This window comes from Plectropomus leopardus, chromosome 2 (assembly GCF_026936395.1).
Source record: "Plectropomus leopardus strain MGB_pleo_1.0 chromosome 2, ASM2693639v1, whole genome shotgun sequence".
In the NCBI taxonomy this organism is placed as follows: domain Eukaryota; kingdom Metazoa; phylum Chordata; class Actinopteri; order Perciformes; family Serranidae; genus Plectropomus; species Plectropomus leopardus.
In genome coordinates this window covers 12,202,677-12,220,632 of record NC_142177.1, presented here as the reverse complement: position 1 = coordinate 12,220,632, position 17,956 = coordinate 12,202,677, and the positions used below count along the sequence as shown (strand labels likewise).

General features: G+C 38.3%; 1 protein-coding gene across 2 annotated transcripts in view; it reads left to right on the top strand.

Annotated features, from left to right (window-relative positions):
- Positions 1-17,956, top strand: part of cpne5b (copine Vb) — a 144,962-nt gene that overhangs the window by 113,283 nt on the left and 13,723 nt on the right. For both annotated transcript variants that reach the window (XM_042496425.2, XM_088085362.1), the window contains 8 exons: positions 851-892; positions 1,096-1,171; positions 4,046-4,099; positions 4,859-4,920; positions 9,034-9,080; positions 10,926-11,107; positions 12,460-12,587; positions 13,894-13,996. In XM_042496425.2, the coding sequence (XP_042352359.1) occupies positions 851-892; positions 1,096-1,171; positions 4,046-4,099; positions 4,859-4,920; positions 9,034-9,080; positions 10,926-11,107; positions 12,460-12,587; positions 13,894-13,996 (694 nt within the window). The remainder of the gene's footprint in view (positions 1-850; positions 893-1,095; positions 1,172-4,045; positions 4,100-4,858; positions 4,921-9,033; positions 9,081-10,925; positions 11,108-12,459; positions 12,588-13,893; positions 13,997-17,956) is intronic.

The following is a 17,956-nucleotide window of genomic DNA, read 5'->3' as shown; positions in this document are numbered from 1 at the left end:
GACAGTTCAGACCAACCCCACAGATGCATGGGTTGTTGCATGTGTGGTAGTGGGTCATACATGTCGTAAATAACCGAGGAATGCCTGCAGTGATTGGATGCAAGAAAAGCCGTATAAATACTTTGGGGTTTTTTTCTGAATCTGGGTATCGGTATTTATTGTTCGATATGTTGTTTTGATACTACCTGGCACTAGGTTATTTTGACTGATACCTTAAAGCAGAGTATTGATATGCAGCTTTACCAAAAAGTAATTTCTTTTAATTTATTGTTTTCTTTTAGGAAAACATTCTTACATGAAGCATATCAAAGTACCCTTTAACAATTAGTTGTGCTGTGGAGCAATGTTTTTACATTTTACATTTAACTTTTGTTTTATATACAGTACATATATATATATATATCCTGCAAGCCGAACGTGGGCAAGTCCACATCCTGCCACAGTTTTCACACTATTACACTAATTGACAGATAGTAGCAGGAACCTGGCCACAAATGTAGCGACGTGCAAATAAAGGCAGTGAAGACTGCTAGCAAATGAAAATGGATGTAAACAATGTACAAGAGAAAATTTTTTTTTTTTAAAAAATCCATCTTGCAAATGTTTTATGAGGAGGGAGACCCACGACAAACATTTGTTAGACCTCAAGAATCCACACAGTGTGGTTTGGTGAGAAACACTGAATGTAAACATTGTGTGATGCCAAAATAAGAGAACTGTTCTCTTCTGTGCTGTGGACCAAATAACAAGACAGCCTGGCAGCAGTAAACAGTCTCAACTTGCACAATAGTCTTGTGTGCAAGACCCTACAAATCTAACCCGATTCTATGTTTGTGTGTTTTTTTTCCAGAACAATCAAAGTGGAGGTGTACGACTGGGATAGGGATGGCAGGTGAGTGTTATTGCAATTTTCAATTAAAAAATATGAACTCAGATAAGTTCATGGTAAAAGTTTTTCAGAAATATTCACCTCAGGAATCAATCCATCCCAGTCACGAAGTTCCATTTTGTCCCCGACATCTGTCCTATTACTACCTGACGTGTTTTTTTTTTTCTGTCTCACTGGTGTTTCTCTCCTTTTATTTCTTTTCCCAGCCATGACTTCATTGGGGATTTTACGACCAGCTACCGAGAGCTAGCTCGAGGGCAGAGCCAGTTCAATGTGTACGAGGTGAGTAATTCCAGTGTTTTCATAATTCAACAACGTGTCTTTTGGCTCCTGAGATCTGGAATCCCCCTACCCAGCAGGTCTTGGATCCCATTTCTGACACGGGTGACATTTCTATCTCTGACATCACTGTTGCACTGTTTTCCATTACTCCAGCAAATTCCTTTCCGTCTTCTACTCCCGCGGCAAACTGATGAATTTATTGAAGAGTTACACAAAACATGTCGACAAAGTTATTCCATACATTCCTAATTTATTTCTTTAAAGGGCATTTGTATGACACAATATTTGTGCATGTCTCTCCGACTTCCCCCAAGCACTTACACATCCAATTAAATATTTCCTCTGCCCAAGTCCTTCATTTGTTATTAGATTTATTTTGCCACTATAATCACCTGGATGCTGACACACAGAAATGGAGCTATTAGCAGCAGCGTGAAACAGGATTAATAGAAAAACAATACAGGGATTTAGAATTATGATAGCTATTTCTCACCACTTCTCATTGGATAGCTTAACGTGTCCCTTAAGAGTGCACAATAAAGCTCTGTATGCAAATTACAAACCCCACACATTTCAGTGTCACAGTAGCCAAGAATGATGAGCAAAGCTTGAGAACGACATGACTGTGTCCTATGATTAGCAAAACTCTCAAACTCAATACTCCTTATTTTGTCCAGAACATAATTTATGACGTTAAATCGTAAATGTCTTAAATTTTGTGCTGGGTGATTTATCGATAATCAGTGTTTCCTATAGAAAAAGAATCTTACTGTGGTGGTAGCTGACTACTGGGAAGTCTGCCCACAAACTTCTTTTTTTTTTTTTTATTACGTGTGTGTATGTGCCTTTTTTTACCATTCTGTGTCCCCTCTCTAAATATGGACATTGTTGCAGGTCCGTGAATGCAGCGCAGGTGGATTCATTATAAGGTCATTATATATATATATATATATATATATATATATATATATATAGATATAGATATATAGATATAGATATATATATATATATATAATGACCTTAAGAAAGAGCTAAACAATTAAGACATTTTTCTTCTCTTTTTTTGTTACAAAATTAGAATATATAATTAAGAGAATTATACATATATTTCTTTATACACTTTCTCATATACACTTTCTCATATACACTTTCCCCTTTTTTTGATAATATCTAATAATCCCCCCTACTAATTTTCTGTCACCTTTTGTTATTTTTTGGCCGTTTGGGGACATTGTTTTTGAAAGAAATCAAACAAGTTTTCTTCAGTTTAAGAGGTTTAAAAAGTAATGAAAGACATCAGAATACAGCACTAAAACTATGTCAGTGTAGGTGTTAAATGGTTAAAGGCTGCATTACAGTAAAGTCATGTAATTTTCTGACAGTAATAGACTGTCCTGTATTAGTAGATGTCCTTCCTCAGTTGGTCATTATATCCGCATCACTGGTGATTGTTTTTTTTTTGTTTGTTTTTTTGTTTTTTTTTAATCAAAAATCTCAGTACAAACATTTTTTTCAAGCACAAATAGTCAGCCCTACAATATCTTCACAAGAAGTTAGTTGGTCAAAAATAATGTGATATTTCATTTTCTCAATATCAGCCAGCCCTAATTTAAATGAAAATTAACTTTTGAAAGTCAAAATCTTCTCACCACAAAGGAGGACATGTCAATACCTAGAGGCTTCTGTGGTTTGGTGGCCCCCAGTCGAAGGACAAATACCTGTCTTTCGGATGTCAGCTCCATTATACGCTATACTTGATTCCTCTCTACCTCCCAGTGAGACTGAAAGGCCCTTTAGTTTTTGCATCAGCAGATTGTTCAGTGTGTCAGACAAATTGCCATCCCTCCATGTTAAATTAGGGGCTGTCACTTTCATGCCTAGCAGCCATAGAGGATCGAGGTAATGAGCTGAGACGTCTTTGGTCTCTGGACTGACATTTCTCTCTTGTTCTGGAGCCGGTAGGATACCGTTACAGTAAATGTTAAGTCCCACAGCTTAAGCCTGTTGCATCCATGGATTCTTTGTAGCCAGAGTTTGTGTTTGAATATCAAAACCTGTCCTCTGTAATAGTGCGACTGACATGTATAAAATACTCAAGATTAAGTGTTTCTATATCAGCTGTTTACTTGAGCTTCCTTAATACACATCCCTTTCTTCACGCACTTTCTATCCTTTCTCACCGTCCTTAATTTCCTCTCTTCACTTTGATGGTCAAACTGCACGCATCTATGTGAAGATGTGTACTTCTCCTCCCTCGTCCTTCTAAAACTACAGGGTGTGTGTAAAAGAAGATGAGATAATGGAAATTCTAGGGGTGTGTTTGATGGGGATAAAACAACATGATTGGATGCCAAATCTAGCAAACAAGAAATTATATGGGACTTTTATAATTATACGATAGTAATGCAATATTTCGGTTGGATGGCTTAAAGATTGACTGTCTCAGAATATGAATAAAATGTTTGCAGCTTAACAGCCTAGCGTAGGAAAATCAATTTTCATTTTAAGGTGTAATTTTCAAATTGTTTTTGCACCTGCCTTTTTAATAATAGGTTAAGTTATATTTAATGATATTTTTCTTAATTACTGTAAGATTTTTGTTACCTATTCTGGTTGTTTAAAACCATAATTTAAATCTTGTATTTTTCCATGCACATACAGTAATTTGTATTTTATATAAAAATATAAAATATGTGTGTACATGTATGTGAATAGTGGATGTTTTTCTGTTTGAAAATGTGTTTTTACATCATGTATTATTATTTTTCACACAGTGCATTCTAAGGCAGGTTTTTGGTTTTCTGTTTTTTGGGGGGGTTTTGGCTAATTTGTGTCCAGAATATTTTCATTTAACTCATACCTCCTGTTTTTCAGGTGATTAACACCAAGAAGAAAATGAAGAAAAAGAAATATGTCAACTCTGGGACAGTGAGTATGACTCCAGCATTAAACCAGGACTGGCACTGTGCCTCTTCTTTTTTCTGCTTGACACCTACTTCTCCTCTGTTCAATAATTCCCTCTTTAATTATCATGCGCGTCGGCTCCTTGGAGCAAGGATGCCAATCTGTGCTATATTGTGAAAAAAGCAAGTAGATATCCTCATTAATTCTTGTATTACACCCCCAATAATAGAGAAAGACGTTTTACCAAGACATTTGGTAAAAAGCAAAGTGACAATATCCAAAGATTCAGTTGGAGTTTTTAAATTCAGCTCAAGCAAAAGAACGGAATAGTTAAAGCTTAATAGTAATAGCTACATGTACACACATTTCCTTTACAAACATATATATGACACTGTACGTGATTATGCAAGACGTACTCTGGGCAGCACTTGCAGTACGTGGGACAAAATGAAAGATGAAGGCACTGAACTTGAAGGGCATACGATCTGCAAGATCAGAGTGGGCGACACCAACAACCAATTGAGACACCAATTTTCACACAACTTACCCAGCAGTGTGGGCATGTGCATGTAATGCATACAAATGCATCTCATCCTCTCTTCAAACTTGTCCTCTGGCAATGTAAATGACTCAGACATCAGAAACCAGCCGGCTCACATCTTTTACTAAAGTGAGAGTCAAGTGCTGAACCCTGTCAAGATGTGCTGGGTTTTTTTGTATTTAGAAGAGAAAGATCATTACCGCCATTTTTAATGAAATGTTTCTCCTTGTCTTTAATTCCAGGTGACCCTGCTCTCATTCTCAGTGGAGTCAGAGTTCACGTTCTTAGATTACATCAAAGGAGGGTAAGTGGGAATGACTGTCTGCATGCTTAAAGAAACAGATTCACCAGGTCAATACAAATATCCAATGATTTTTTTTTCTATATAAAGTTTGAACAGAGTTTAGCAGGACATTCAGTGTGACAGCTGCATTCACATAATATAGTCAACAAGCTTACAGCAGATTGGACATGTGCATCAACTTGCCAAGACAACAAAGCCAGACACTGTGTTGTATTAAGTTATATATATTAGTGATAAGCTGTAAATTAATCAATTCTAAACAGAAGAGAGATGATAAAGCTATCTCAGAGCCTTAATGTGCAGAGTCTCTCTCCCTGCACACTGCTGCCTGCATGTTCACAGCCCTGTACCAAAGAGTAACCTGAAAGTGAAGAGCACTCACTCCGCATCAAGGTCTGAGGACCAAAACGTTAACTGAGAGGTCCCCACATTATGATTTAAATCTCTGAGTTTCCAGGGGCAGCCCTAATATTTAAAGTAATTAGACTTTAAACAGTTAAGCAGTAATACATTGTTCAATGTCAAGTTTAAATTTCCCTTTGCAATTAAAAACAGACGTTCTTTAACACTGTTGACTTTCATTTTGTGGCTCTTTTTTTAATTTTTTTTTTTTTTTAAATCAGTTCAGGCAACATGTTTGTACCAGTATTAAAAAACAAACAAACAAATGATACCCATTAATGCGTTTCTCATAAAAAAGTGACTCCTTTTACATAAGTAACATAGTCAATTGATTGCTTTCGGCAGCTTTGGAGGGCAATTCTGATTAACTATTGATAATGATAACCAAAATTGTTATACTAAATAAGAATGAAGGTGTAAAAAAAATTCTATAAAGTATTATTGACACATGCAAACTAATATATAAAGTTGTCTTTATAGTAAATTACTTATAATGGGAAGTATAAAATAGATTTGTAGAGTCCTCATGAAAAGTGTATTAAAATATTTGACTTATATACTGACTTCACAGTGGGTCTCAACCCTTCGACCTCAATTTAACTTTAGAGCTGGAGGTTGACGTGTGAATATCAAGTATGTCTCAGGTGAAGTGAGCCTTTCGGGCAGGTTGGGCTGTGCTTTGATCTCCACTGTCCCATCACAGCGGGGAGGCTGTCATGGGTTTTATGGGCTGTGGCAGAGCTGACAAGTGTGACAGATTCCACTGACAGTTCCTGGCTTTGGCTGATCTATGATACAATAACCTTAAGGTTTAGTGGCCCCACTTCAAAAATATCTTCCCCATCAGTCTGCCCCCAAACATTACTGAATGACATGTTCGAGAGTTGGTACTTGCAAATGTGGAGCCTCTTGCTCTTCAGAGAAAGGGTGGAAGTTAGGAAAGTATGTCACTTAAACTGTCTAAGCTCTTTCCGGCATGAAAAATGGAGAAACACCAGCTGTTAAAGCACTTTTCTGCAGTTGACGTTACACCTTTCACCACGATGCAAACTGAACTCTGGCAGCTTTTATGTCTCACTTGGAAACCACCATAATCATAAAAAGATGAGAATAATTTGGCTATTTAAATAAAGCGTAGACTAAGGTGAAATTAAATGTCGCCAGACTGTTGATTTTTCCCCTCTCTCCAAGGGTGTAGCACCAGGACAGTTCAGTGCTAAGGAATGGGAGGACAAAATATGCTTGGACTATAATGATAGAGGTCATCTCTCTTGACTGATTATGGTTCACTGCACTCATATCAGGTTAATAATTTGAACAACATTAGCTTTTACCAGCCTGGAATTTGAATTAGGATGACAAAATGTTGTAAAAAGAGAAAAACAGGAATAGCTGAGCTATGAGAGTTGGTTTTAAAGGAATGTTCCGAGTTCCCATAGTCATGAAAACCTGGAAAAGTCATGGGACTCCCCCTCTTTTCCAGGCTTTTAAAGTCCTTTTTGAAGTTTTGTAAAAGTCATGGAATTTTGTTGTGTGCAATGAAATGAATTGTTGTAGTCAATTTCCACGGATAACTTTCAACATAATGTTACATAACAGCAAATTATTTTCTGTAGCGTTTGGTGTCTATGCGTGACTTTTTATTTGCCATCACAAACATTTCTTTATTTATTACCTGGAATTATGTTTGAATCAAATTTGAAATCTGATATGTGTGGATAATACTGGCTAAGTGGGGCAAGAAAAATAAGGTCATGACAGTGTGATTTATTATGTAAGGTCATGAATCCCACAGTTTCAATACGTATGCTCCACTAACAGGTTTAAACAGTGCTACATTTTGGGAATTGAGCAGTTGTGGTGGTACGAACGTATGGCAAATTGTTGGGGTTTTTTTGTTTGTTTTTATAAATAAATTCATGGAACTGTCAGCTCCCCACTTTGGGGATCTACTTATTGGTGTCTGCAGACGGCCAATCATAATAATAACAATAATAATAATTATTGTTATTATTATTATTTTTATTATAATTAGAGAGCACTTTTTATAGTACTTAAAGATTGTTTACATAAATTAAAAAGATCATAAAAAGAGCATACACTTAAATTTATATAACACGTGACATTATTTACACATTAAAAGCATTTAATTTGTGCATGTAATTGACATCTGGAGTAAAGTGTATTGTACAGTTTTGTTTGTGAATGGTCAGGGAAGTTTGCCCTTGAAAAGTCATGGAAATGTTCGGAAATTTTGTCAGTGCAAATGTGTGGAAACCCTGAATGTCATAAAAAGTACAGCAAAAGTCGATAGTTTGCCAACAGAGAAAAGCAAAGTAACTGTTGCTTTGGTTGTGTTAGAAAAACAGCAGGAAATAAGGAAAAAATGAGATGGTAGAAAAGAAAGACAAGAGTTAAAATACTTCATAACAAAACCCCAGTGTCATTTTGAAGTGTCAAGGAGGCTCATTTTACAAGAGTTCAACAGAGTGACAAGAGTCTGCAAAAGCTGTCTGAGCTAAATGTCAGTATAAAAAAAGAAGCTCAATGGCTCACACATACTCGAACACATACACAGAGTGGTCTGGGGATCCACACCTAAAATTTTTCTATTAAGAAAAATAAAAGGGGAACCACAGTGAAAGGTGCAGACGTACGGTATGCAGACATGCCTTCCAATGCACGGCAACGCATTCATGACTTGATATAATCAAGTTTAATTAATGCTAAGGTTACCAGGGTCAGGCTGTGGCATATTCACCGTCCCCGGCCCAAACTGAAAGGTTAATGTGAATCTTTAACGCATACATTTTATTATCGTTCTTTCGCCTTGCTCCCTGGTGGCTCTCACAGATAATGAGAGACTGTCGTTCGGGCCCCCAAAGGCCTCGTCTCATTGTCGTAAATTAGCGAGAAGAGACGAGAGCCTCATCAGCAGGGAAAATTGGATTATGATTTGCTCTTAAGTGCTCTATCAATTGCTTGTTACCCAGCTAAGCGTCTCAAGGGCTCCTCTGCACCTCCTGTGATGCCTTGTCGCGGAGGTGAGAGTCAGATAGATGTGCTTTAATGTCGATGAAAACAAAAAACAAAATTAGCAATTAAATATCTACCTTTTTTTATCATTCATTTTTTATTACAACATAAACATGTAATCAAAGTCATATGATTGCTGGGTTCATTTGACCTTTTAACCCTAACTCCCCAACACCCCCAAACCCCACACCCCTCCCCCTCCACCAAACCCACATAAGAGTAATATCTACATGGACAGGGTATTCTTATTTAGATAGAAGATCTTTCAAATTTGATATCAAATTTGTCCACATTGAAATTGTTATTGGATGTGCATCATTAACTCTTGCCGATGACAGTTCCAGGTATGAAATGTCCAAAAGACTCCGAAGCCAGTGAGTGCTTGACAAATCACGAGGAGGTTTCCTACGCTGAACAAATGTCGACCTTTTGGAATCTATGTCATCATAAAAAAAATTGCTATGTATTGTGTATGATGATCCTTCATTTTGGATATCTTTCTCTTGCAGAAATTGTGTGTGTGTGTGTGTGTGTGTGTGTGTGTGTGTGTGTGTGTGTGTGGGTGGGTGGCTGTGAGAGCACTGGAATTTAATGGGGCCTGGCTTGTTGTTATTGCCGGCTGGTCTCTGTCATGATGTTTTTTTCCTCATGTCCTCCTCTCCACTCCCCTTCTAGGACGCAGATCAATTTCACTGTGGCCATCGATTTCACAGCATCTAATGGTGAGTGATACTAACAGCAAAGTGTGTGTGTGGAGGGGCGGGCAAGAATAGATAGTAGTGCTCTTTGACTGTGGCATGTCCGATTTCAGAATCAATCACACAGACAGACAGGCAGACGGTGCGGGCGCACATACTGTACACACATTGTCACTTTAAGTGATAGTCTTGCCTGGATATCTTGTCCTCCTAAATGCTCTGTCAATACACTCTACATAAAGGTTACAGAAGGCATTTTAGCAAAACGAAAAAAAAGCAGATAGGGTAGAAAACTCTCAGCTTGACATGAAAGGGCTACACTTAAGTCTAATTACACTATTTATGCCATTAATAATGCCTGAACACACGCTCCCAAAGATTTATCCGCAAGGAAGAGCTCTTCAGGGTGAATCACAGTTATTAGAGGAAAATTTGAATTTACCATTTTCTAATTGATTGTTGCTGAAGTCATCCCCTGGAACAACAATAATAACAGCTTGGCAACCATAACTCGGCACAGCAAGTCTGTCAAGCTTTGTATTTTTTTACAATGAGTCAGTAGTAAGAGAAAAAAATATGTACTTAAAGAGTAAGTAGTGTCCCTATGTACACAAAAATTTAAATGTAACACTTTTGTTTTTGCTCCCAGTTTTCATAGGTTTAAGTTAAGGATCTAAGACTTTTTGTGCACAGAAAAAACTCACTTCTTTCATATTTAGGTAATGAATTTGACAAAATCTGTGAGCCCATCCGAATCATTTGATAATGAATATCTGCCGATACCAAGTCATGATCCAATACCTGTATTTGCCTGGATAATACAGCTACACATTGCACACCTCAAGTACTTTTGAGTTATTAAAATGAATCCGGTGTATTTGCTTAACAAGTAATAGAGTGTGTTATAGCTTCACTTTCACAGTCACAAAAAAAAACAGTCACAATTCTGTATATTACAATGTTACAGTAAAACTAAAAGAATTTCCCTAAAAATTAACAACAAAAACTTCAATTCTACTTAAAGTGGTGTAGTAGCTTCAGTTGAACATGAAAAAAAAACAGTTTTTACTTATTGAAGAAGCAGCATTAGAATAAAAACACAAATCATCCTCTCCGTTTACAACACCTGCGTGACAGCAGACATAAAAAAAGGATCGGGCAGGACGCCTTCTCAAATTAACTGATCCTGATCAATTAAGAAAAGCATTTTTTGGGCCCATTATTAAACCTTCCAATCCGATCGGGACATCCCTGCTCCCAACTGTTGAGATTTCCAACCACGATGTTGGTCAAGCTGACATACAATTTATTGTTACACTCTGGACTCACTTGTGTGACATCTTTTGAGCACACAGCCCGACCAGTCAAAGGACAGGATTTCCGCTATCAGACAGCAGGTGCAACTTATCAAAAGCTGAGAACATGTCACCTACAGCCTCACTGGCTGCAATATTTTCTGAAGCACGCGCAGAAAATCTCAGCTGGCTGTTAATAGCAAATGACTTCATGGTGTGTTAGTCCAGAGTGCATATTTGTGAAGGACACAGTTATTGACAAGTTTTTACAAACACTCCATTAATTAATGGAGGTCTTTGATTCTCACAATGGCTTTCCTTCACTGTTTGTTTATGGACTGGCCTTGACTGTGTCACAAACTTCTGAATTTTAAGTCGTGATTCATCATCTCAGAGGACTGAATGTGTCGACCTGACAGGGATCATGTTAATTGTGATCCATGGCTGCAGCAATCAAAATTGTTTTATTTTTAATGTCACCTCATTGCACAAAAACAGCATCTTGCATTCGAGAAGTGACATCATTGACCCTCATTACCCACAATGACCTTGAGTTCGATTGATCGGTTGACAGGTAACCCATCCCAGTCCACCTCGCTGCACTACATGAACCCCTACCAGCTGAACGCCTACGCCATGGCCCTGAAGGCTGTCGGGGAGATCATTCAGGACTACGACAGTGACAAGATGTTCCCCGCTTTGGGCTTTGGAGCCAAACTGCCCCCTGATGGACGGGTGTCGCATGAGTTTCCTCTGGTAAAATCTCCTTATTTCGCCTTTAATTAAGCAGTTGAATTTAGTTTTATCAAGGCTGTTAATGCTTTTTTTAATTTCCAATTCCCAACATCATGCACTAAATCGCCCTTCAAATTCATTGTGTTTATTCTACTTCATGGATTGTGTGCATGACCTGGTAATAGGAACCAAGTTAACCCTCCACATAGAACCCAAGATTAATTTATGATGCAGATCAGCACCATGTGTCAAGCTTTTTGATTAGGCGCCTAAAACTTTTTAATTGTAGAGTTTATTGGGATCATTATGATGCAAGTATATGACGACCATCCCCATGCACAAATACATCTCATAAGTTGCATCAATTTTGGAATTGATAACTTTTGTTTCGCAGCTTTGGCGCTACATTTAAGCATTTTTTACCACTTGAGAGTTGATAAAAATGGTCTCCATAGTTCCTTCAAAAAACCCCATCAACACACCAAGACCGTGAGGAACATCACCAAATATCCTATGTCTTGATTTGATATCAAAAATTTTTGACATTTGGAGATTTCCTTAATAAGTGCATTTTTCAGCGGTCGGATGGTGAGCTATTCTGCTCTGGAAACTGCTGAGAAACCAACTACTGTCATTATACTTATCAAAGCCATATATCCTCCAAATGCTCAAAGTCTCTAGTGAGGCTTAAATCATCTTACTAATAGGTCATTTCATACAGTGATATATGTTTCAAAGAGATGGTCTCACTACAATTAAATGGCTACTTTGAGGGCTATCATCGTAACACATGAATTAAAATGGGCTTATTGCATCCACAAGAGTCTCAGCTTTCCAGTAATAACTGATATAAGCAATTCTGAGACTGTTATGGGAGCGCAGTACACAGAAATATTCAAATACAATAGGCAAATATAACACATTTACTCTGCATGCAAAAAAAACTGCATGATTTTTGCCCAGAATTGCATAATATTAGCACAAAGTGGGCATGTCTTAAAGGGGAGAATTGTATGTACCCATAGAGCCGTTTTTCAGTCAGTATCTTGAGTTAAGAGGGCAAGGGACCCCTGTGAAATGGCCATGCTGTTTTTCCATCACCAAAATTGAGCCTAACTTTGGAAAATGATCCCCTTTCTTAGAACCCTGCATGGTATGGTTGGTATAACTGGATTCCTCAGGGCATTTAGTTTCATTTCATACCATTATCATTACTCTAGCTTTAACAGGAATGTCGGCTTTGATTGCCAGCTCCCCGGCAGGTCTTAGAGGGTTAATGGCATCTAATGTGCTTTGATAAACATCTTTCTTTGTTTGAAAAATGCATTTACGAAGCCTGTCAAATTGATTTTCACCGTTTCTTTCCTATTAAGAATGGAAACATGGAAAATCCGTACTGTAATGGTATTGAAGGCATCTTAGAGGCATATCACCAGAGCCTGAAGACAGTGCAGCTGTACGGGCCGACAAACTTCGCTCCTGTGGTGAACCATGTTGCCAGGTGAGAGAGCAATGCAACTGGTGAATGGCTTTTGCTTCAATTAAAGTGACAAACAAAGCAACAATGACAAGACTACACAAATCTACCCCCCTCCTCCTCCATTTGTCAGGTTTATTATTATACTTTAGAAACAGCAAGAGTCTTGCAACTTTCACTCGTGCTTTCATGAATATGAATTGGTCTAAAGCAGGCAAAGGCAATTACAAAAGGCACATTTGGATTTCATATCGTGATGGTGTGGACTTTGTCATTTTTGTTGCTATTTTCACATTTTTACATTATTCATATTTCAATTTAAAAACTGAAAAATGTGAAACATGGACAGATTTTCTTACAAGTATCTTTAACAGTGTTTGTATGCAGAGAGCAGGAGGGACTGTTCAATACTGTTTCAACACACCTATTGACATTTTTGTTCTGTTTATTAAGAATTCAGGAAAATAATAAAATTGTGCCACAATGTTTGCAAACAGAATGCCAAGATAATGGTTTTTCTATGAAAATCCAAATTAACCAACATTTTTTATAGATGGCCTCAGTCCGCTTTGATTTCCTGTGCTGCTGCTTTTGTCCTGCCAGACACCACAAGCAGGATGTAACATGCTTGAATATGAATTAAGATCGATGGCCATTAATATACAATGACATATAACATATCATTACACTATGCAAACTGTGACATGATCTGTGAGGATTCTTGTGCCCCGACTCCCACCTCCACCTCTCACTGTCACCACTTCCCTCGTCATCTCATTTGTTGAGCCATATCCAAACAATTCTCCATCTGATTACTCCAATGCTCCACCGTAATTAAAAATGTCATTCTGATAAAAACAGAGTCACACTTTTAAAACTGCGGCAGGGCGCCATAGCTGCAAGAATGCACAGCCAGTATTTAGCATTTCAATAGGTGAAATCAAGAGGGACGATATTTTTAACAATGGTGTTAATCTGTGAAGCAAACAGAGTCAGTCAGCTTTGTTTTAAACTGGATTGTTTGGGATGATTAATCAATGCATATTTACGAGGCATTTTTCTGAGAGTTAACTGAAGTACAGCATAAAACAAAGAGCTTTTTTATTGAATTTGTCTGTGGTGATAAAGCATGATAACACATGTATTGTCATGGATTTATTTTCTACCTCAATGTTTAGATAAATCCATCAATTAATCCTCAAGTCACATTTGTTCTTGTATTAAAGAGATTACACAGCTCATTTCTGTCTGTATCTGTGTGTGTGTGTGTGTGTGTGTGTGTGTGTGTGTGTGTGTGTGCGTGCGTGCGTGCGTATGTTTGTGTGTGTAGGTATGCAGCTGCGGTGCAGGACGGCTCTCAGTACTTTGTGCTCCTCATCATCACAGATGGCGTCATTTCTGACATGGCCCAGACCAAAGAAGCCATTGTAAATGTAAGAATGGGAGAGGGGGGAGACACAGAGCTTTACTGCACTATATAAAGCTAGAGATGCAAAGTTTCATCTGATCTAAACTAGAAGGAAGTACCTCTGAAGTTAAAAATGAATTGATGTTTTTGGTTATAGGTTCATTTGCCCTTTTGCCACGAGAGAAGAGAAGATTGATACCACTCTCAGATCTGTAGAATACAAATAAAACCACAGCCAGGTAGCTCACCTCTGTCCAAAGTTCACAAAATCTCTGTAGCCCGTCTGGCTAACCAACACATTCTTATTCCATATTGTCCAATATTGACATTTGGCATCTCTATAGAAACACCCTTTCACGTCTGTAAGTGACACACCGCTGTCTCCTGGGTGAAACACCTTGTAACACATGGCTATGGATGTAAATACTTCATGTGAGTGATGACAGCATGTGACGGTAGGATGTAAGTGACATGCTATTATGTTAATAGAGTTTTTACTTTTGGTGTCACAGCACACAAACAGCGGTGTCCCGGGCAAAAGTCTGAGTTTGTTTGTTCAATCCACCTGCCCACTACAGGTTTCCCACACATTCATTTATTTATAGTAGCCCGTCACAATTAGAAAATCTTAAGCAATGTAATGATTTTATATGTTTGGAGCTGGATTAGGAATTAGGAAAACTATTGGAATATAAAGTATATACCGTCCAGTTATTTATAGCACTTCACTCTTGGAGTGCAGAGTGAAGTGCTATAAATAACTTAGATGCTGATTGTGCTAAATCTAAAAGTCTGCAGCACTTTTCCAGCACTCGTCCATCGATCTGATCACTTCGACAGATCTATCATCTACCCTGCGACTCAAACTGCCGCTGAGGGTTAAAGGAGCTCATGACAAATTTTATCTGTACTGCATTTACAGACCTACAAAAAAGTCTTAAATTTAGATCCAGGCTTTCTAGCTATTTATACGATGCCAGTTGTTCTTAGTGTCATACTGCTGTGGATGGGTTTACATTAGAGTTAGCTGAAAGTCCAGTGCATTTTTCAGAGACGCCTTTGATGTCAGCATCTTACACATAGGGGTGTAACAAAGCGTCGGTATTTTGATAACCTGGGAATGAGAACACGCTGCGCAACCTCATGGTGACAACAACGCTTTTAGAAAGTCACTGCTTGTAGACAAAAAAATAGTCCAGCAGATAATCCACCCTGAAACTCAACTTGTTTTTCTCCTGCAGTTGTTGTACAGATTAAACAAAAGAGATGTAACTTGTTAATTAGAGATGCCGGCATGGCTGGATTTTGATATATTCAGACAGACCCGGGCTAGCCGTTTCCTAACCCCCTGCTGTCTGTAGCTTCATATTTACTGCACACACATTAGTGGTATATTTCCATCGAACGTTTTAAAAGAAAGCAAAAGTGTATTTTTAAAAAATGTGAAACTTTACCTTTAATCCTTTAATTAATTTTTAGTTGGATAACTGTTTTGTGTATTAAATGTAATGAAATAGTGAATAATGACAATCACAATATTGTTCTCTAACTGCAAGATGAATATATAAACAGTTTACCTGACAGCTATACCAAAGTAGCTCAACACATTTTTGGTCTTGCTGTGAATGAATCGTATCCTGTCCTTAAGGTACCAATGTGTTCCCTTTTTTCTGAGAAAAAAAGAAAAAAAGAAGCATTACTGCCTTGCAGTTACATGCTTCCACACACCAGTCAAGTTGCACATGCAGTTTACATATGACCAATTGTCACCTCCTCTGTTCCCAAGTTATAACGTCGGGCCAGAAAAGCATTTTTTTGCAGAACATTAAAACATTATGATGTCACAGTAGAACTGACCTTTGGCCTTTTGGATATATGTAATCACTTCTTCATTTTATCCTGTTAGACATTTGTGTAAAGTGATGTCATATTTACATATGCATTCTTGAGTTATGGCCAAAAACATGCTTTGTGAGGTCACAGGGACCTGACGTTCAACCAACAAATTCTGATCAGTTCATTTTTGAATCCAAGTCGACATTTGTGCCAATGTGTTCTTGAGACATTGCGTCCAAAGAATGAGGCAGACAAGGTCACAGTAGTGAACATATTAATGACATACAGTACTTGAAATAATGTACCTGCCTTTGTCAATAAAAACACATCATTGTGTTTTATTCCTCTGAGCTTTTCCCAAAACCTGCCCTTAATCTTTTTTTTTTCCTTCCAGCTTTAAATAGTAGCTGCCTGGCTTCCTTTCCTCCTCCTCAGCCTCTTCCTATTTTCTCCTCTGCTCCTGCTCCTCCTCCTCCTCCTCGGCTCGCCGCAGGCTCAGAACACCCAGCAGACTGGATTTAAAGGGAATTTGCGACTGTTAGTCAAAACATTAGAACAGCCACACCTTCCTTTTAAGATCTTGCCTGCTGCTCTATCTCACTGCCTCCACTTTGACTGTCTGCTGATGCTTCCACTGCTTCCCCTTTAACTCTCCACGGATCCTGGGCGAGGGAGGACATACTGCTGAGGTTATAAAACTCATACTTATTCATACTGCAAGGCATCTCTGAGAAAGAGTGAAAGGGAAGTGAGAGAACCCCGAATGTCCACTGCTCTCTGTATGTTCAGAATTAACATCTGTGGATTTGCATTTGCAGGTGTTTTTGTGTGCTTTGGTTAATTGTGAACATGTGTCCCCCATGTTTTCAGTATTATGGGCCCATGTGTTGGTACAACATGGTAGGGCTGGGGCGACGTCGACGTAATCGACGTAATCGTTTACATGAATACGTCGATTTACATAACTTGCGTCGACGCGTCGCACCGTTTCACACAGCGCGCGTAATGAGAGCGTGAGCAGCGCCGGGCATGCTGTTTTTTGTTTCGGCACTCGTTTATCAAGTTAGAGCGTGCACACTGCTCGCCCTAACAGCGCTTGTCAGGCGCGTCTGACCTGCGCGTCAGCTGCAGCACATCTAGAGAAACGGTGCCTCGCCGATTTTTTACGCGTGACGCTCGCATTTGTTGACTCTATACCACTTTATACTGCAGTTTAAAGTCTCTCTATGTCTCTCTATTACCTCAACTTCCTTGCTTCCCTTTCAAAACAAAAGCCCTCTGACTGAGTGTCTGGACAGTATGCCATCAGTTGTTGATACAATGCATTTTATTTTGAAACATTTACAGGCTGGGGTCGTCAGCTGTGCAGGAGCTTGTATAACTTCATAAATGAGTGGAATATGTGCTTATATATGAAAATACAGCACTCATATCAGCAGGCAGCGGTATGCCTTAAGGCCCAGTTAAGGCTGGACTATTTTGATGCAGGAAGAATGTACTAGTTATAATTATTTCTGTTAGAGAAAAGTTAGTGTTATTAAAATTGCACTAATATTACTGTAAGATGCTTTGTTGGACTGCTACGTTTGAGGTTTATTACTGTAACAAAGAGCAACTGTTTTGTTAAGTGCATTGAATTTTATATTGTTTTATTCATTTTGCTGTTGGATTGCTAAATGTAGATTGCACTACATTCCTGTTACTTGAGTGGAACAAGCTCTTTTGGAGGGACTTATACCTATATTTTTAGACTAGATTACCAGTTAAGACTGGGCTATTTTTGTTGGGGAATAATGCCCTGCAGTGTATGACAAGTTTTATATTGTTATTTTTCAGTAAATTCGTTGTTATATTTATTGAGTAATAAAAAATAATAGTTAGATCAATATAAAAAATAATTGTTAGGTGCAGCCTACAACACGGGGTGTATCAGTCACAACAGAAGCTGCTATAGTACAGAAACTCACCCGTCAATCACTCAGCATTCCCCTCCTCTGCTCACGGCTCCGCTCCCTCTGCTGCCTCCTTCTCCTCTTCTCTCTCGAGCCCTCCTCACATATACAAAGACTTTTGTTGTGTCTCTCCATCTCTCACCTCTCAGAGATCTGAATCTCTTCATCTGCTCTCTCCGTACTTCTGTCACCACATT